The sequence below is a fragment of the Gracilinanus agilis genome, chromosome 6, assembly GCF_016433145.1.
Source record: "Gracilinanus agilis isolate LMUSP501 chromosome 6, AgileGrace, whole genome shotgun sequence".
Taxonomy (NCBI): Eukaryota; Metazoa; Chordata; class Mammalia; order Didelphimorphia; family Didelphidae; genus Gracilinanus; species Gracilinanus agilis.
Genome location: NC_058135.1, coordinates 275800989 through 275823436, shown reverse-complemented (window position 1 = coordinate 275823436; position 22448 = coordinate 275800989). Strand labels below are relative to the sequence as shown.

General features: G+C 33.8%; 1 protein-coding gene and 1 pseudogene across 1 annotated transcript; both read left to right on the top strand.

The window, feature by feature from the left end:
- The first annotated feature begins 3807 nt into the window (after positions 1-3807).
- Positions 3808-4770, top strand: LOC123252652 (olfactory receptor 5M8-like). Its single transcript, XM_044681917.1, has one exon. It carries the CDS (start codon positions 3808-3810, stop codon positions 4768-4770), a length of 963 nt encoding a protein of 320 aa, XP_044537852.1.
- Positions 4771-10958: 6188 nt separating this feature from the next.
- Positions 10959-12775, top strand: LOC123252651 (annotated as a pseudogene).
- Positions 12776-22448: the final 9673 nt, after the last annotated feature.

Sequence of the window (22448 nt, the reverse complement as noted above, 5' to 3'; positions counted from 1 at the left end):
TGATAGTTGCATTGGTGTGGCCGTTTTGAGTCTACATCCCCAATCATGTCCTCCTCAACCCATGTGTTCAAGCAGTTGTTTTTCTTCTGTGTTTCCACTCTTGTAGTTCTTCCTCTGAATGTGGGTAGCGTTCTTTTCCATAAATCCCTCAGAATCGTCCCGGGTCATTGCATTGCTGCTAGTACAGAAGTCTATTACATTCGATTTTACCACAGTGTATCTGTGTACAATGTTCTCCTGGTTCTGCTCCTTTCACTCTGCATCAATTCTTGAAGGTCATTCCAGTTCACATGGAATTTGTCCAGTTTATTATTCCTTTGAGCACAATAGTATTCCGTCACGAACAGATACCACAATTTGTTCAGCCATTCCCCAATTAAAGAGCATACCCTCATTTTCTAGTCTTTTTGCCACCACAAAGAGTGCCACTGTAGTTTTGTATATGTCTTTTTCCCTATGATCTCTTTGGGGTACAAACCCAGCAATGATAAGGCTGGGTCAAATGGTAGGCAATCTTTTAGCACTCTTTGGGCATAGTTCCAAATTGTCATCCAGAATGGTTAGATCAGTTCACAACTCCACCAGCAATACATTAATGCCCCAATTTTGCCACATCCCCTCCAACATTCATTACTCTCACCTGCTGTCATTTTAATCAATCTGCTAGGTATGAGGTAGAATAACTTCTAATAAATACTTTAATTTCATTTTCATTAGTGATAAATTTAACCATTTCATGTTTGATGCCTAGTTGATTTGGTTTTCTTGTCTCTTAAAAAAATCATATTAACCAATGGTTTATCAATTTTGTTGTTTTATTGTTCTCAAAAAATCAACTCTTAGTATTATTTATTCAATGTTTTTTTTTTAACATTCAGTTTTGTTACTTTCACATTTAATTTTTAGGATTCCTAATTTAGTATTTAATTGGAGATTTTTAATTTATTTTTTTCTATTTTTAACTGTATTTCCAATTCCTGGATCTGTTCTTCCTCTATTTTGTTGATATAAGCACTTTAGAGATATAATTTTTTCTATAGTCACTACTTATGCTGTATGCCATTAATTTTGGTATATTTTATGATATCTTCAGTTGCTATCATTTTTAAAATAAAATTATTGTTTCTATTACTTGTTCTTTAACACATTATTCTTTAAAATTAAACTATTTAATGTGTAATTAATTTTTAATTTGTTTTTCCCTCCATTCTATTTTTCTTCACTATTTCCCTTTCTTTGTATCTCCTTTTATCTTATTCTTTCTCACGAATTTAATTTTCCCTAATAACTGCCTCTTTAATCCTCACCCTTTTTACAGTGCAACATTTATATTCCTGCCTTTCAAAGGTTTTCTCTCCCTTTATTATTACCATTACTCTTCCCTTTACCCTCCTAGTTGTCAATCTATATACCTGTCCATGAGTTCTTTCCTTATCTCTCTTACCCTATTATTTTTTAATATAAATGACCTCTATTATTATCTCCCTTATCTTATTGCCCTCTTTTCTTAATCTATTTGCCTTTCTAAGATTCTCTCTTTATTCCTTGCCCTTCATCTCTCCTTACAAGTTAAGAAAAAAATACCATTCAATATTTATGAATATTTCTTCTTTTACACAGATCCAATGATTATAAGGTATTAGCATTACTATTCCTTTATCCCTTCCTTTTTTCATTAGAACATTTATTTCATTTATGTTTCTTTTATATAAGATGAAAAATAATTTTTCTTCCCATCCAATTTTGTTTTGTTTTTACCTCATTCTATTATATTTAATTCAACCTCAAAGATACTATTTATAAATGCTCATTCAAATGCCCTAATTAATTATATCACTCTTAACATTTAAACATACAATTTTCCTATATGAGAAGTAAAATTTTGACCTAGTTACCTAAATCCATCATAATTATCCTGTTATATTATCTTCATGTATTTGGAAGGTTTCTTTTCTTCAGAAATATTTGAAAGTCATTTTTTTTTCTTTAAGTGACAATTTCTTTTCTTGTTTGAATAGACTCAGTTGCTGAGTCATTCTTAGTTGTAAACTCAGCCCTTCATAGTTTTAATGTAGAAGCTGCTAAATCTTGTGTTATCCTTATTATGTCACCACAGTATTTGTTGTTTTTTTTTTCTTTCTTGTAGTATTTTCTTCTTAATATGTGGGTTAGAAAATTTCGTTAAAATGTCCTATGAGTTTTTCTATTTAGATCTCTTACAGCTGGGGATTAGTGAATTTTAAGTTCCTCTTTATCTACCAATTCCAAAACCTTAGAACAATTTTCCTTAATAATTTCTTAAAGGATACAGTTTAAACATTTTTTATCATAAATTTCAGGTAGTGAGAGAATTCTTATGTGATCTCTTCTCAATCAATTTTCCAGGTCAGTTGCTTTTATAATAAGCAATGTTTCCTAGCTTCTATTTTTATCCTTTTAAAATTTAGTTTTATTATTCCTTGTTGTCTTAAGAAATTATATGCTTCTACTTGCCCAATTCTAAATTGTTAATGAATTCTTTCTTCAGGAAGATTTTAGATTTTTTTTTCAAATTGTTTGACCTTTCTTCCATAATTTTCTATATTTCCTTACACTGTTATTTTTAAAAAAAATTTAACCTTCAATATTTACTTTACTTAAAGTCTTATTTAAACTTTTCCAATAATTATTTCTGGGCTTGTGTCAGTTTTATATTGGACAATAATTTCTCCCCAATTCTTAATCATTTTTGACACTTTAAAGTTAACTTATAGGCACTATTTTTAAAAAATTTTGGTGAAATTCAAGTGAGGTAATCTTTTATCTTATTATTCGACCTTCCCAGAGTGCATCATATTCAACCTATCCTTTTATTGATTATTAAAGAATGAGAAGGGCTATATGAGGTGAAGACAAAGAGGAAATGCATTTAAGGAATGTTGGACTGCCAGTACAAGAGAACAAGCATTAAATTGGGAAGATATTTTTATGACTGAGAAAGAGATAAAGGGTTTTGTCAAAGGTATAAAATACTTCTGGTTATGCAAGAAATCTGACCAAGCCTCTCATGGTATACGTGGGAATGAGATAGAAGGAAATCAATTAAATTATTTTTGGTTAATCAATTAATCTTGCCCAATTCCTTGTGACCACTTGGATAGAGGACTGGTCTTGGAGTCAGTGAGATTTATCTTTGTAAATTCAAGTTTGACCTCAGACATTTACTAGCTGTGTGATCCATAACAAATCATTTAAACTTCTTTGCCTCAGTTTACTCTTATGAAAAATTATTTGGAGAAAAAAATTTCAAATTACTCTACTATTTTTGCCAAGAAAACTTTAAATAGTGTCACAGGATGTTGAACATGACTGAAACAACAAAATACCAATAATACAGATTTCATTGACTGGATTGGTTGAATGCACTTAGAGGATATTTCATAGGGAGCAATTCAAAGTTCCACCCTTCAAGTTAAAAATCCAACTTCACATATACAGAATAAAAGAAACTTATAGTCAGAAGAGATGGCATGTGCTTTTTATGAGTAGTCCATAATAGGATCCACAGACCTTCTGAGGGATCCATGAATAGATTTAAGCAGTGCCACCACAAGTCTCCTTGTTTCCCCATGGAGGTGTTTAGAGAAGAAGTAAGAGAAATAAAAGCTTAGAAACAGGACAATATAAAAGTAAGTTTAATGAAAAGTATCTACTTTTGAAAAAGACGTTTTCTCTCAAATGTATTATTATCATTACTTTCTACGTTTAATGATCCCTATATATTAGCAGATAAGGAGCCAAGAAGCTTGGATATCATCTGGAGGAGTGATGAATGAGAATGTCACAAAAAACCTTGAGTTTGTTCTCTTGGGACTAACCCATCGGCTGGAGCTTCAGATCCTATTTTTTGTCCTCTTTCTTACGATGTACATCATCACTGTGGTAGGGAATGTGGGAATGGTGGTATTAGTGCAAATTACTCCTCAGCTTCACACACCCATGTACTTTTTCCTGAGTCATTTGTCTTTTGTGGACCTTTGTTTCTCTTCCAATGTGAGTCCAAAGATGCTGGAGACCTTCATAATGGAAAAGGCAACCATCTCCTACTCAGCCTGCTTGGTGCAGTGCTACCTTTTCATTGCTTTGGTCCATGTGGAAATGTACATCCTGGCTGTGATGGCCTTTGATCGCTACATGGCCATCCATAATCCTTTGCTCTATGGCAGTAAGATGTCCCCAAATGTCTGCACTACTCTTGTCTCAGTGCCTTATATTTATGGCTCTCTCACAGGCCTCATGGAGACCATGTGGACCTATAGTTTATCATTCTGTGGCCCCAATGAGATTAACCATTTCTACTGTGCTGACCCTCCACTCATCAAACTAGCTTGTTCTAGTACTTACAGAAAAGAAACATCAATGTTTGTTGTTGCTGGGTTTAACCTCACCTTTTCCCTGCTCATCATTCTCATCTCCTATCTGTACATTTTCCCAGCTATCTTCCGACTTCACTCTGCAGACAGTAGGCGCAAAGCTTTCTCCACCTGTGGTTCACACTTGACAGCTGTCACTATATTCTATGCAACTCTCCTCTTCATGTACCTGACACCACCCTCTGAGAAATCTGTGGAACGAGGGAAAATGGTGGCTGTATTTTATACCACAGTGATTCCCATGTTGAATCCTATGATCTACAGTTTAAGGAACAAAGATGTTAAAGAAGCCTTTAGCAAACAACTCTTCAGAAAAAAAATTTGTAAACACACTTCAATACTCAATTGTCTAAAATAGTTTACTACCATATGCTACCATTGTGGATAAACCTCAAAATTATGTTTTATCTTTTGTTTTTGTTTTGTTTGTTTTTTTTTTATTTGGTACTATAATAATGTATGACCATTTGGGACATTATCAAATTAAGTAATGAATATCCAATTGTGGTTCACAAATAAATCATGATAATAATTGAAATCTAAAATTCAATCAGAGATCCTAAATTTTTGATTAGGTTATCATTAATATGAATATTATCAAATTATCTTTATATTTGTATATTTTTTCCTATTATATACACACATATGATTCTATCAAATAGACTGAAGCTCATGGAAGGCAGGCACTTTGATTTTTGTCTTTATATGACTGACACATAGCACAGATTCTGGCATATAGAAGGTACCTAATCATTGCTTGATAAAACAGTATAGAGACAATTTTGAAAGAATTTGAAACGATTTGAATGACTTGGGAACTCTGATCAACACAATTATCAATTCTGATTTCAGAGGTTTAGTGATGAAACACATTGCTCACCTAACAGAGATGACACACGCACACACTTATGTATGTATTTGTATGCAGCCAATGTAGGAGTTTGTTTTATTTTAGTATGCATTTTTGTCACAAGGATATTTTGGGATTTTAGTTCATTTGCTTGTTTGTTTTCTCAAGAAGGACACAGTAGAAAGAGAAAAAACATTTTTTAAACTAAGAAATAAAGTTTCATTGATTGAATGATTGTTTGCTTATTGCATTATTTGATCTATAATATATCAGATCTCAAAATGTATTACAAAACAGTAACCATCAAAACAATCTGATACTGGCTAAGAAATAAGAATAGTGGATCAATGGAAAAGATCAGCCATTCCACACAAAGTAGTAAATGATCACAGTAACATAAATTTGACAAACCCAAAGATCAAAACTTTTGAAAGAAGAACTCACTATTTAAAAAAAACTGCTGAGAAAACTGGAAAATAGTTTGACAAAAACTAGGTATAAGCCAACAATTATCCCCCTACACAAAGGTAAAGTGAAAAAAAAAGGATACATGATTTAGAAATGAAGGGTAATGCAAAGCAAATTAGAGGAGCATGGAATAGTTTATCTATCAGATATATGGTTAATGGAAGAATGTATATCCAAACAAGACATAGAGAACATTACATGATGTAAAATGTATAACTTTGACCACATTAAACTAAAAAGGATTTGCACAAACAAATAAAAGCAATCATGATTAGAAGTCAAAAACTGGGGGGAAATGATAGCAAATATCTTTGGAAAAGGCCTCATTTTTCAAATAGAGAGAAATTGAGTCAAATTTATAAGAATACAAAGCATTCCCCAAATGAAAATGAACCAAAGGATATGAAAAGACAATTCTCAGATGAAATAAAAACTATCTTTAGTGGAATTTTAAAAATGCGCCAAATCACTATTAATTACAAAAATGGAAACTAAAACAATTCTCTAGTACCAGAGCACACCTATCAGATTGGCTAATATGATAAAAAGAGGAAAATGATAATTGTTATGGATAATGTGAGAAAGTTTGGATAATAAAACACTGCTGATGGAGCTATGAAATGTCACAACCATTCTGCAAAGCAATCTATCAGGATGCCCCAAAACTCATAAAAGTGTGCATACCTTTTGAACTAGCAATATCACTACTAGATCCTTATCTCATAAAGATCAAAGATAGGGGAAAAGGAGCTAGTAGCACAAAAGTATTTCTAGCAGCACTTTTCATGGTGTCAAATCATGGAAACTGAAATGATCATCAACTGAGGAATGGTTGAACAACTTGTGATATATGATTTAAAAGGAATATATGTGTGCAATAAGAAATTGAAGGTCATAGCAAAAAATCAAAAACAAAAAACAAAAAACCTAGAAAGACATATGAAGTGATGCAAAATAAAGTGAGCAGAACCAGGAAAATGTTGCACACGGTAACAGCAATAATGTTCATGATCAACCTGTTATTAGCAACACAAAGAATCAGCACAATTCTATGCAATTCATGACAAAAAATGCTATAAGAAATTGACAGAGCCTCCACGCTGATTAAACAATACCAATTTTCATTTTATTTCCTTGGGTGAATTGTTTTCTCATATATTTCTCTTTTTTCACAATATATTGAACATGGAAATTTGTATTGTATGATCCATATTTATATGATGCATATTGTATAAGTATTGTATAATATATATAATCAATATCATATTACCTTTTCTCTTTCAGAAGGGGAAGAAATGGGAGGGAAGATGAGAACATGGATCACACAATGTCTGAAAAAAATATTAGAAATCATATTGACATGTTCATTTTAAAAAATGTTTATGTAAAAAAATGTCCTATAATACTTTAGTGCTTCCAGTCTACTCTTCATTCATTTCCACAAGTGCTATACTAAAAAAAGGTTGATTTCTTTTTTTCTGGACATTAAATTTCCCCATCAAAAAAAAATGACAGAGTTGGAGTATTTAGTATTTTATGTCCATTCCAGCTCTTCTATCCTGGGCCTGATTAAGCTTGTTTTCCATTCTTACTATATTACTGAACTTTTTTCCTGCCAGTGATGTGATGTCAAGTCACACCTCTAGTCAGACCAAAACTGGTGTGGTGTTCCAATAGAATGAAAGAAGTACAAGCAGAGAGAAAATTCTAGAATTCCTACAAAATATACAGACACAACAGAGGAGAACCAAAGGAAAATTTACCAATTCTTTTATCTATCACTAATCAGTTTCTTTGTAGTTGCTGTATTCAAAAATTCTTTGGTTTTTCTTTTCTTAGAATAGTGTATTTATAAAGGTTTCTAGCATCTTTTAACTGTTTTTTTTAAATTAACTGAATTTTAAATTTTACTTGCATATAATCACATCATTCTGGAGAGAGTTTATTTACTGGAATCATTAAGTTTATTCTTTCATCTCTTGATAACAAACCGAGGGACCAAGGAATTGATAAAATGGATTTATCCTTATATGTACTGGTTAGGTTTTTGTATTGTATTAAACACACACAAATGCAGAATAATAATATCAACAAAGTGTGGAGTTGTTATTTGATTCCTTACTAGTTTCTGATATTACACTTACTTTTAGAAGGGGCAATTATGATCAAGGTTCTGAAAGTGTTGGTATAAATAAGGTTGACTATTCACAAATTAATATCTTGAGTTTGGGAATAATTAAACTCCCTAATAATATTAAATGAAAAAGATGACAGGAGGTATCAAGGATGATAATAGAGATGATCTACTACAAGTTTTTAATTTTGAAGAAGAAAAAAAGGCCAGGACAGGTGAGGTTATTTGGTGTAGATTTAACAGTTTTAAAAAGACAAATTCTGATGGCTAGGGATAACAAATACTAATCTGAGAAATCATAAAATGTTAATAACTTGGATGCCTGAATTAAAGGTCAAGGGTCAAGGCTAGAGGAAAGGGTCAAGTTTTCATGGAGATGGTGATGTGAGATTTGAATAGAGATAAATATTCTAAGTGATAGAAATTAAAAGAGGTACACTCCAGGGAAGAGTATCAATAACTTGTTGAAATGCTCAGAGAAGAAAGATAAGAAATAAAGTTTGGGGAACAGCAAATAACAAAGCCAATCACTTAGTGTAAAAGGAGGTAATGTGAAATAAGATTAGAAAGGAGGACTCACAGAGTCTAAAATGAGGAAGATCTGACTTCGATCTCAATCAAGAGCATTTAGAGTTTGGATAAGTCTTGCCCTTAGACAGTCTTAGTCAAGGAAAAGTCAGATATAACAATGGAAATGCTGCCTGGAATCAGGAGAATTAAGTGTTCCTTTATCTCATGAAAGTAGAGTTGCTTCTTTTATGAAATGAAAAAGTTGAACTATGCAATCTTGAAAGTCCTTCCCACAGCTCAAAAATTATATGTTCTATTTTTGGGGATATTTTTGGATATAAAATTCTGTGGCCCATATTTTAAGATCCTAATGAGGCATAATAGTCACAAGATCCATGTATGGCCTTGTCATTGGCTTGGGGGTATTATTTTATGCCCAAACTTTAAACTGTTAACCAATTATCAATTTACTAAAGAAAAGTCTGATTTCCCTGTGCAACCACAACAAAATCAAGATGTAATGCAAGTAATCCTGAATACAAAAGAAAATGGTCCCATATTTCCAAATCCTCTATTTAAAAAATGTACTATCCTAATTGGCATATCACTCTGGGGATGTTCAAGATTTACCACTTGAATTACTCCTCGAAATGTTTGAGAAATTCTTTGGGGATCAAATACAAAATCATCAGTCTAGGTATAAATACAACCTCACCAAGGAAACTTTTGACCTTGATGTCATGATGAGAATGTCATTTCTTTCACATGTAGGATGAAAAAAATCTATGTCACACATTTATATCCTTAGGTGTGATAGTTTAATATTCATAGCTTTGGGTTGGAAAAGTGGAAGAGAGGAATTTGAAGGAATTTACACAGAAAATAATTAATTGATGAGGAGGTAAGAACCTAGATAGTAGGTCAAGAGAAATAACTTATTTGGAGTCATTCCATTGACCGGGGCAAGTATTATTCTCCTCTCTGGATTTTGGCTTGTTTAGCAGGGAGCTGGAATGTCATCTAAGCTTTCCTCTGACTTTCCAGTTATAACATGATTATTTTTAAGGCTTTGTGTACCTGCAATATTCAATGGAAGGTCTCTAGTTTTGGAAATTATTCTGAGTGCATTTTTCTTCATTTTATTACAAAATTTATGAAATATTATCCATGTACTTATTACACAGAGCTGTAATAGCTTCAGAAAAGGAAGAAACCTTACAGATTACCCATACCATTCATTTTGCAGACAATTTTGCATTTAATAATGATGTTGAACATCTACATATCATTTTAAATTTAGAAAGTACATTTCTCATCACAACATTGTGAGATTGGCTGCATTTGTTTTATTATTCCCATTTTACAAAAGATGAAACAGAATCTTAACAAGGGCAAATAGCAGACCTAAATAGATAGAATGCATCTCTAATATGTGCAGCTATTGCTGTCCATAGGCTTTTTTCAAACATTCTCTTCTCAGGTAGTTCATGTCCCAAACTCCTGTTTACTGTTTACTGGGAGCATTACCAACCCATGCTACTTTTATGAACTGTTTTACTTAGATTATTGCTAAATATAAAGCTGGGGCAGTCCTTGAGGGTCATTTATTCCAACATACTTATTTTTAGTTAAATAAGATGAGGCCAAGAGAGGTTAAATATTTTGCTGTCATTGAGCTGTCATAAGTAGGAAGGAATAAAGCCAGGATCTACATTCAGTTCTTTAGACTCCCACTTTGTTATTCTTCCTCCTGTACTACAGCTTCATAATGACTTTTAAATGGAAGTAAGGAAAAAAACTCTAAAATCAATTACATCATTCATTCATTCCTATGGTACAAAAGATTGTCCTTCTGAACTAGCTTTCTCTTACCTTTTGTAAGATTTAAATTAATATCCAATAATTCCAAGTATTATATTTTATAAGATTTATTAATAATCACTTGAAGTAGGAAAAATACTAGAACAAAAATAAAACCTGAGTGAAGACACATGAGAAAAATTTTCCTGCCTGACACTCACCCAACTTCCCAGCCTACATTAGCACATAATGAGAAAGAACATAGGAAGTTGGGAAAGAGAGTCCTTGGGGAGGAAATTCTTATTATATACTTTCTAATGGATTTATGAATTCTTCAAGATTATGTTTCCCCAAATCCCTTCCAAATATCAATACCAATACAATGTTCCACTGTGGGAAAATAATTTCATTTTTCCTGGCCTCATTTTCCTTTTTTCTCTAGTGAAGGAAATGATCTCTACCCTGTCTAGTTTATAGGGTTTCTGGAAGGCTCCAAATAGTGATCTGATGTTAAAGGACCAATGAATTGGTTTACGTAACATACTGAAACAATCCTTTTACCTTCCAAAAATCAGATTTGAGTGTTGTTTTTTTAAATTTGGATATGGAATCTGAAATGATGTGTGTATCCCTTTGTACTTTTCTTTACTATTTTAATATGAATGTTATTGAGGTCATATAAGTGATACAAGGGCAAAGGAACACTTATTATTTGTTTCGACCTGTCGTGTTATATCACATAGAACCAATGAATCTTGTCCCCCACCCCAAACAAAAACAGGAAATGTTCCGAAGAAAATGCACTCAAGTGACTGAATTCATTCTTCTGGGACTGATCAGTCATGGAGAGTTGCACACTATACTCTTTGAACTCTTTCTCATAATCTACATGGTATAATAATAAACAGAGCTAGTAAATAATGTCATGATAGAGGGGAGAGAGAGAGAGTCTATGAGGTGAGACTCTCTTCTGGCTCTCCCCTTCCACCAAATATACCTTGGTGAGACTTCAAGGGGGTGTCACCCCTAAACTGGGTGACCTGGATGGTCATGCCACCCCACAGGAGTTAGGGGCGAGACTTCCCTATAGGAGGAGCTTTTGGGGGACACCAATCTGATTCCAAATGAGGGAGGGGTTCACACAAGCCTCCCCTGAGATCAGTCAATTTCACAGCAGGGGGGTCTGGCTCCAAGATGGAGGCAGCCAGACCAAGCTGTGATTCTCCTCCCCCTCATCTCTCAGGCACTCTGGAATGCTATCTGACTAAAGAATGGCTTTTATTCTTCGTAATTCAGGGGTTATGGAAAGGGGTGAATGGCAGAGGGATCTTGGGGTGCTCTCATTTCTATGGGGGTCCATCACTTGGGTGGGAACCTTTGGGGTTCCTGCTCCCAAGTGTCTCTCCTTGGCACTTCTCCTTCAGTTTCTATTTTTTTTCTATCCTTTTCTATAATTGTAAGTTAGACCAGAAAGGGTCTCTCAGCAAGGTTGGGTTACAGGAGAAGGAGCCTAAGAGGTTGCTCCCAAAATGGAGTCCCAAAACTTAGCTGTCTTGGTGGTTGAAGTCTTGATGGGTGAGAAGTGATGGGATGCCTTTGACTAGGGAATCGGGGTATCAATGTCCAAAGAAAGATCCTCAGGAAGCCCTCAGGACTGAATTCGAACTAGGATGTTCTCCTCCCTCTCTCAATCCTCCCCCAGAAGTCCTTTATCCTCCCTCCTCCAGAGAATTACCCAGAATCCTTTCTGGTCCTAACTGTCACCAACTGTCACCAATGGCCGCCTTCTGGCTCTTTTTGTCCCATCCTTACAAAGGTCAGTATAGTGGGGAATGTTGGCATGATTGTTTTAATCAAGATTGATTCCCAACTTCACACTGCATGTACTTTTTCCTCTCTAGCTTATCATTTTTGGATATTTGTTTCTCAAAAAATTCCAAAAGATGCTTGAAAACTTCTTATCAGAGAAGAAGACTATTTGCTCTCCTGGTTTTTTAGTCTAGTGGTACATTGTCATTGCTGTGGTGCTCACTGAACACTGTATACTGATAGCTACCATGGCCATCTGCAACCCACTGTTGTATAGCATTAAAATGTCAGCATTCAGCTGGTCATCCTTCCCTATGTCTATGGATCTCCTCTCAATGTGATGGAGACCTTGAGCACCTATAACTTATCCTTCTGTGGGGATAATGAGAATTATCATTTCTACTGTGCTGACCTCCCTCTCATCAAACTGGTATATTCTGATACATACAGCAAAGAGCTCTCTTTGTGTATAGTAGGTGCTTACAGAAATATCCAATTCCTTCTGATCATTATTACATCATACATGGTCATCCTTGTAGCCATCCTCAATAGCTCTTCTACTGCACATGTGAGTCCCACCTTACAGTGGTCACCATATTCTATGGGACCCTGCTATGTATGTATTTAAGACATTCTACAGAGGAGTCTGGAGAGTAAGGCAAAATGATAGCTGTGCTTTATACAACAGTGATCCCCATGTTGAATCACACAATCTATGGCTTCAGGATCAAGGACATGAAAGAGACCCTGAACAAAGCTTTCCAGGTTTTTATGATGAAAACAATAAGATAAAATGTTTTGACTAAAAAACAAGTTCTAATCTGGTCCCTTTTAATTGTATGAACTAGCTAGAAAATTTTGCATAGAGTTCTTTATACATTTTTCTTTTTTTTCTTGCATTTAAATTATTTAATTGACATGTTTTAATTTTAATAATAATTTTATGACATTTTATTATCCATGTTCTCTTTCTTTTTCTCAGTTCTCAGTTGTACATGAATTATCATACAATTCATATTTCTATATTCATCATATTGTTAAAAAAGATACAAATTGCTTACACTTGAGAAAATTCATGGAGGAAATAAAATGAGGAATAGCATGCTTCAGTCTGCATTCTGACTCTTATCAGTTCATTCTTCATGAGTCCCTAAGAGTTGTCCTGGATCCTGGCATTGCTTGTCATATTTAAGTCATTCACAGGTGATCATCATCATATATTATTGCTATTACTGTGTACAATTTTCTCCTTTGCATAAGTCCTTCCAGATTTTTGTGATGAAAAGTTATTGTTAATTTAAATTTCACACACACACATATGTACACATAAATTGTGTTTCTTCCTTTTCCTACTTAACACTAAATGAAAATAATGGTTTTACAATTAAATAGCATAGGTTTGTTAATTTCTGAATGAAGTAAAAATTTTAAAAGGAAACAACATGAGAGATATTGTATAAATGATGATAAAACCTCCAAATTGTTCATGTACTTGTCTATACCTTTGAGAGGAGAGTATAGAATGCAATGGAAATTCATGACATGAAGGACCAGGGGACTGGCTGGGGTTAGTAAATTTATGGAGTTGGATATAGCATCTCAGATCATTTTATCATCCCTCACCACAGGATTTCAGAGCTCTCAAAATTTCCAATTTTCCTATATTTTTCCTATATAATTAACCTGTCACTTCAATTGTTAATTATCATAATCATAATCATAACAGATAGCACTGACACTTTGCACTTTACAAAGCATTTTATATACATTATCTCATTTTAACAAAGACAATATTTCCTTTCTACTCCAACTGTAACCAGTTTAATTCAGGTGCTCAGCACCTCTCCATAGGATTATTATAATAACTCCTTTATTAGTATCTCAATATAGTACCCTTCCCTCAATTTCTAACATACTATATGCATTACCATAGTGTCAAAGTGTTTTTCCATATTTATCTACCTATGTATCTATGTGTTGCTTTTATATCATTTATATTTCTGTACCAGATTTAGAGTCAGGATCATATTGAGAAATATTATCAAGATAGAAATGACAGAATCTGGAAACTTTTTAACCCTGCCCCTTAGGGGAAAAACTATATAGTATTGTTGGGCTTCTTATTTAGAGGATTAGTTAAAAATTTACTGTGATATTAAAAAGAGGAAGGAGGATTGCTAATAGAAAATATATATTTAGTCTATCTATGGAAATTGCACACTCACACTTTAGAAGCACCTTTTATGTAGACATAATTGATGTGATAATAACAAATCATTCTTATCTCAGTCTATACTAGGACTTCTGTTCCTTCACATCTCCAGAGGAATAGAATGGCAAGTTGTTACATAAGAAAATGAATAAACTTTAAAGACCCTTAAATATTTTATAAGGCCCAATTGTATTATATAATTCATGAATCATCTATAAATCATTTGTCATTATATGAATAAATGAATGAATGAATGAATGAATGAATGAATGAAAATGATCATTTTGATCTTCTAGCCCTCCCTCAAATTATAACACATGGATAGTGTGAAGGTAATGGCTTGCTTAGAATTACACAGCTCTTAATTATCCCAAACCATATTTGAAATAATAAAGATGTGTCTTTCTGACACCAGGCCAAGCAAATGCACTATACCACCTAGCTGTTCCCTCCACATATAAATCTCTTTGCAAATATAAAGTGTTTAATATTTTTTCCATTCCATTAAAAATGTCCTCATAAAGAAAAATGACCTAAACAACTGATTTACTCTAAATATTGATTATCTTAGAGATTCAAAAAATTCAGTGTTTCAGTACAACAACAAAAGAAATATGACTGTCATGTGCCTACATTTCTTCCAAACTGGTTCCTTCATCTTTGTGGTGGAGGTATCACGGCAATAAAAACCACAGTAATTCCTTCCCCTTAGGAATTAATCCCTTCTAGAGATTAGTACCCCATCCTACAATTGATAATGGTCTCTCCCCTTATTTTTTTTTGGTGTTATAAATCTAGCAATTTTTTAAGTTGTTAAATAATTGTTTTAATTGATTGGTACCAACAATTTTTGAAACAAAGTGATGACAAAGCATCAGTGTGGTAGAAGACTTTTGAATGTGGAATTAGGACCAAGGAAACAGTGGTTATAGATGCAAAAATGGAAATAAAAACAACAACCACAAAGCAATTAAATGTAGATGTTGGAAAAGATTAATGACCAAACTTAGTTGGCCTCAAAGAAGAGAGCTATAAGAAGTTATCTTTTTCTCTTCTCCATCCCTTTGTAGAGCTGAAGGACTATAGGTGCTAAACATTGCATATTATGATAGACTTTTTATTTACTGGTTTGTTTGGCTGAATACCTTTTTTTTCATTTTATTTCAATTAGAAATGCACCATATGATAGTGAGTAGAGGAATACATCTACTGTGTTGTTCCATGTTCTGTACTAGACACTAAAATATAAACAAAATCATTAAAGAAAAAAGTCTTTGCTCTTCAGGTTCTAATACTTGGGTAGAGATGAAATAGTTAAAAAGCATAATTATCAAGTAAGAAAAATATATATATGTGTGTATGTGTGTGTGTGTATGTATGTGTGTATATATGCACCCACAAAGAAAGTAGTTAAATACAAGCTAGTTTGGCAGTTTAGGAGGGAGGGCTCTATTAGTTAGGAAGATCAGGAAAGGTTTCACACAGAAGATGATGGAAAGTTGCACTTGAAAGAAAGAATGTTTATTAACTGAAATGAAGTATGAAATATACAAATATATGCCTATATATTTGTAAATTTATATAAGTGCTTATATGTGCACAAAAGTGTATGTGTATATACAGAAACATATCTATTAACATGCCTACAAGCATATATATACATATATATATATATATACATATATTATTCAGGCATTAAAGATGACCAATACAAAAGCAGATAGGGAATGGAGTCTTTTGAATAAGAGGAAGTAACAGGCTAATTTACAAGGATTTCAGAATGCAGGAGTAAAAATAATGTTCAAATAAGATAGAAAGTTTATGTGGGTACTAGCTTGTATAGGATTTTAAAAGTTAAACAAATTTTTTCATATTTTATATTAGATGCAATAGAAAGCCACTATTATTGGTTTAGTAGGTGAGCCACATGACATAATCTATGCTTAAGGAAAAAATAAGACTTGGGCAACAGTGTGTAGAATGGATTAGGGTTGGGGAGGAATTAATTATGGAGACCAATTAAGAGGATATTGTTTAATCTTTTCCAACTCTTTATGACCCCATTTCAGGATTTTATGGCAAAGATATTAGAGTCATTTGTCATTTCCTTTTCCAGATCATTTTATATATGAAGAACTAAGGCAAACAAATTTAAAGTGACTTTCCACAGTCGCATAGCTAAAAAATGTTTAAGGCCAGCTTTGAATCCTCAAAAAAGAGGCTTCCTGATTCCAAATGCTGTACTCTAACCACCTTGCTGCCCAATTAAAAGAAAGTTTTAATAATTGAGGAGGGAGGTGATGATTGCCTCAACTTCAGTATCAGCCTATAACTGTGTAAATTGCAATTAGGGTTTTTATATGAAAGATAGGTTGGTTAAAAATGATAATGCCCCAACAAAACAAAACAAAAAAAACCAACACAGTTAAAGGAGAAGATAGAGGGGCAAAACAAAGAGGATTTATACAAATAGAGAAAGCAATGCTAGTAAATTATTTTTATATAATATTTTAAACTTTGTAAAGTACTTTACATACATTCCTTATGTATGCTGCAAGCAGAGATGTCAGAATAAGGGAAACTCAGCTCCTCCAAAAACACAAAAATGGAAAATAAATTGCCTCACTTCTTAACTGGATAAGAAAGTATAAGAGTCTGGTGACTGGGGCATTAGGAGGAATGGGCAGAATGAGAGCCAGTCCAAAGTATTTCCTGGTGGTCTGAGATAAGGATCAGAAGAATGGAGAGTAGCCCAAACTCATAGCAATGGGAGAAGCCTTTAAGTGCTTCCACATGGCCTTGGGCAAAAAAATGGAAGAGCAGGGAGAAATCTTATGTGATTTCACAAAGTATGGTTCAAAAAAAGAGCACTTCCAGCACAGATGATGAGAGTCATCAGCAGTGGGAGCAGAATCCAGACAAATAAAATAGCTATAAGTCTCCCCATAAAAAGCCAACTGGCTACTCCCTTAAAGTCCATACAGTGGAACCCAAAGAAGCTAGGCCTATAACAAGCATGAGAGAAAGTCACACTAAAAACTTGGAAAAATGCTTCCTTTACCCCAGGAGCACAGGAGAACCCCAACAGATGCATAACAGTACAATTGAGGGGAATAGCAAGTAGAAAAATGAGCAAAAAAAAAAGAAAGAAAGAAAAAAAGCCTAACCTCAGAAAGTTATTTTAGTGACAAGGCAGATCAAAATACAAACTCAAAAGAGCTCAGCAATAGCCAAAAGGAAATAAGTGAAGCCACAAAGGAAAATGAGAGAAACTGTCAGCCTCTGAAAGAATTCTTGGAAGAACTTACAAAAAGTTATAAAATCAAATAATAAAAGAAATTATAGAAAAATTTAACAACTTTTAGAAAATTAACTGAAGAAAACAACTCACTAAAAATTAGAATGAACCAAATGGAATTGGAGGTCAAAAACACTGAAGGAAACAACTTCCTAAAGATGAGACTGGAACAAATGGAAAATGAAAAACAAAGACACAAGGAAGAAAATAATTATCAAAAAATTAGAATAGAAAACTGGAAACTAATGACCCCATAAGGTCATGTAGTCAAACCTATGCCATGTGTGCCAGAGAATGCCAGAGGGGGCTGTTCCATTCCCCCTCTCCACACATGTCTGAGGACATTTCTCACATCACTCACTTCTCCTCCCATCACCGCAATGAGAATACTTCCTCTCTCTCCTGTCTGGAGTAAGGAAGGGGGCTCATATGTGGCAGGAGGTGTGTAGTTTAGGCACTTGGTCTCTAAGGTTCATCATCACTGCTATAGTATATGATTATAATGGAAAAATATTGCTCTGTAACAAATGAGCAGCAAGAGGACCTAAGAAGATCTGGAAAATCTTGGATGAAATGAGACAGATTGAAGTAAATAGAACCAGAAGAAGTACACAGTGTACATACTGTGTTTCCCCAAAAATAAGACGTACTTCGAAAATAAGACATGGCAGCGATTTCTGGGGGTTGCTTAATATAAGGCACACCCCCCAAAATAAGACATACCATAGTCCCACATTTCTAGGTCACCCTTTACCTTGTGGGGGCTGCTCCTGGTTGGCTTTGTTGATCCTCAGCGGGCCGGGTGATTATAAGGTAGGCAAAGGCTGTTTGGCGGCTCCTGATGCTCTGTGCAGCAGCTCATGATGTCCAGGCTGCAACACAGGAAGAATGCATGTTCTGGTCCCATCTGACCGCACCTGACAGTCTTCATTGCAGAGGTGGAACTTTCAAAACTTGCTGCAGTTTCCCCCTTGGCAGTGTTACACTGATGCACATGATGCCCAGATGCTGTTTCAGATGCTGCACTGTATTTGCCTGCTTTGGAGTGGTAACTTATTTATAATTTATTTAAACTTTTTCGGGGAGGGGACTGCTGAAGGGGTCGTTAATTTATTTCTGACTGCAGTTTAGCTTGACTGGTGACCAGGGCCACCTTATTTCCCTCGCCTGGGGCATCCCAAACTACCTGAAACCCCTAAATTCCTAATAAAATGTACCTGACCACTAATAATGTGCCTGCACCAGCTAGATGCTAGAAGGCATGTAGCTGGCAGCTTGCTTGGGTGCATCCAGCCCTTACCTGAGGAGAACCCATGCATGTGTCAATGGCAATCTGGGATCTGGGAAGTTTCACACACTAGGACATCCTAAATCAGCATGCCTTATGAACAAGGACCAAAACCCTTTTGGTACAGCAATAAATGTGAATTCTTCTTCATTGTAAAATAATAATAATAATAATAATAATAATACATCCCCTGAAAATAAGACGTAGGGCATATTTTGGAGCAAAAATTAATATGACACTGTCTTATTTTCAGGGAAACGGTATGATCAGGTGTGATTTTTACCAGGAATGCAAGGATGGTTCAATATTAGGAAACCATTCACATAATTGACAATATAAACAAGGAAACCAACAAAAATCACATGATTATCTCCACAGATGCAGAAAAAGCCTTTGAAAAAATACAACACCCATTCCTATTGAAAACAGTAGAAAGTACAGGAATAGAAGGACCTTTCCTAAAAATAATGAACAGTATATATCTAAACCCATCAACAAAGATCATACACAATGGGAATAAATTAGAAGCCTTTCCAATAAGATCAAGAGTGAAACAAGGATGCCCATTGTCACCTCTATTATTTAACATTGTACTGGAAACACTAGACATAACAATTAGAGAAGAAAAAGAAATCGAAGGTATTAAAATAGGCAATGAGGAGACCAAGCTATCACTCTTTGAAGATGATATGATGGTCTACTTAAAGAATCCCAGAGAATCAACTAAAAAGCTAGTGGAAATAATCAACAACTTTAGCAAAGTTGCAGGATTCAGAATAAACTCACATAAATCATCAGCATTTCTATATATATATCCAACACATCACAGCAGCAAAGAGTTAAAAAAAGAAATTCCATTTAAAATCACCCTACACAATATAAAATAATTAAAATTTATTTGCCAAGACAAACACAGGAATTATATAAACACAACTTCAAAACACTTTTCACACAATTAAAACTAGATCTAAACAATTGGAATTACATTAATTGCTCTTGGGTAAAACAAGCTAACATAGTAAAAATGGCAATCCTACATAAATTAATTTATTTATTCAGTGCCTTTACCTACCAAACTTTTTTACTGAATTAGAAAAACTATAACAAAATTCATTTGGAAGAAAAAAAGATCAAGAATATAGAGGAAATAATGAAAAAAATGTGAAGCTGTACCAGATTTAAAACTGTATTATAAAGCAGGGCCATCTTTTTGGCACTGATTAAGACACAGAACATGGAGTAGTTAACCTGTCAGATCTATGGGAAAGGAAAGATTTTAAGACCAAGCAAGAGATAGAGAATATTACAAAATGTAAAATGAACAATTATCAATTACATTAAATTGAAAAGTTTTCTAGAAACAAAACGAATGAAATCAAAATTAGAAGGGGAGTAACTAATTGGGGAAAAATCTTTATAACAAAAATCTCTGAAAAAGGTCTAGTTACTCAATAAGAAGCTAAGTCAATTGTACAAAAAATCCAGCCATTCCCCAATTGATAAATGGGCAAAGGACATGAATAGGCAATTTCCAAATAAAGAAATCTATACTCTCAATAAGCACAGGAAAAAGTTTTCTAAATTTCTTATAATTAGAGAAATGCAAATCAAGACAACTCTGAGGTACCACCTCATACCTAGTAGAATGGCTAAAATGACAGCAAAGGAAAATAATAAATGTTGGAGGGGATGTGGCAAAATTGGGACATTGATGCATTGCTGGTGGAGTTGTGAATTGATCCAAAGATTCTAGACGGTAATTTGGAACTATGCCCAAAGGGCTTTTAAAAGACTGTCTGCCTTTTGATCCAGCCATACCACTGCTGACTTTATAGCCCAATAGAGATCATAAGGAAAAAGACTTGTACATATATATAGCCATGCTTTTTGTGGTGGCAAAAAAATTGGAAAATAAAATGCCCTTTGATTGGGGAATGGTTGAAGAAATTGTAGTATCTGTCAATGATGGAATACTATTGTGCTGTAAGGGATAATGAATAGGATGAATTCCATGTGAACTGGAATAACCGCTTTCTAGAGAAGTATTCAGACTAAGGGTTTTCAGAATGACTTCCAAAAAGGAATAAATTATTGGACACCATAACCAAATACAAGCGTTTTAGGGTTTTTGAAGTTGTGGGAAGCTACTAAACATTACAGTAAAAAAGAAATGAGAACTTCAGAAGTAGTTATAAGAAGGGTCTTTAACAGAGGTAGAAAGATTAATCTAAGAAGACGCACCAAATGTATTTCACATTTAATACTAATAAATCCTCTTTAACCAAATGATGAAAACTACTAGCCAATATTATGGAAAAAGAATCTGAAAAGAACCCTTCATCTGTCTCAAAACCATCCCAATTAACAAAATGGTAACCCAAACACTAATTCTCTTTGTCTGTCTGTCTATCTGTCTCATTATCTTTATTGCTAGGTCTCTCTGTGTCTCTGTCTGTTGCCATATCTCTGTCTCTGTTTCTATTTCTCTGACTCTATCTCCCTATCTCTGTTTCTTTAAATTTCTGAATATATCTTTCACTGTTCTCTCTTGTTTCTTTGTCTCTTTTTCAGCCTCTGTCCCTGTCTTTGTCTCTCTTTGTTCCTTTTTCTCTTTCCCTACCTTCCACAAAAGAAGTCATAGCTTTGGGAAATGAATATATTTACATATTACAGTGAATTTTCTATAATCCTTATTTACACAACTCATTATTTAAAATAAAACACAATTACTCTGACTGACAACCTGGTTGTATGAAACTACAAATTGACTCTTGTCCCTGACAGGCTATCTTCAAGAAACTCCTTTCCCCATATAAAACCATAAGCCTTTCAACATTCCTGAATCATTTAAATGAAATTAGCAGATATCCTCAAGTCTTAATTAGCTTTTTGTATACTTATTTTCTCCTTTTTTTGTATTCTTATTTTCTCCACAAACACACATATAATAATCATTAATATTATACATATTATTAATAATTATATTTATGTTGTATAATAATTATGCACATATTTATTATACATTATATAAATTTGTGTATATATGCATATATACATGCAAATATATGTTTTTAAGTGTCGACTATCCCATTAGACTGTAAGTTCCTTAAAAACAGAGACTATCTTTTGCCTCTTTTTTATTTGCCCAGCATTTAGCCATTGCATTTGTCAACTTGAAATCTGAAGACCCCTTAATTTTAGTCAGTTTGAAAGCAGAAGTCCCTAAGTTTGACCTTGTCACATGAGAATTTCTCCTAGAGGGAGATCCCAGAGTTTCAGGCCAACAATAGGCCTTAAAGTACTTTAGGTGGAGCTAACAGACTCAATAAGATGTTAAATATTCTTTTTGTCCTAGAATAGTGATGGGAAACCTTTTGAGCTAGGTGTGTCAAAATTTGCCAAAAAAACAAGCATAACTTGGGTAGTGCATCACTTCAGAAAAAAAAACATAATTTTGCTACATTTAAAATTAAATAACAAAAAATGTATAATTGCAATATATAACTGAATTTAATAAAATGAAAACTAATTATTTAACTTACTTCCTTAGTGACTTCTTTGTTCTTCTGTCAGTCAGTTTCTTTTGTTGATCTAGATATTATTTAATTTGTATGGGGTGCTGTGAGGGGGAGGGGAAATTCTTTAACCTGCCTACTAGTGACTTTTT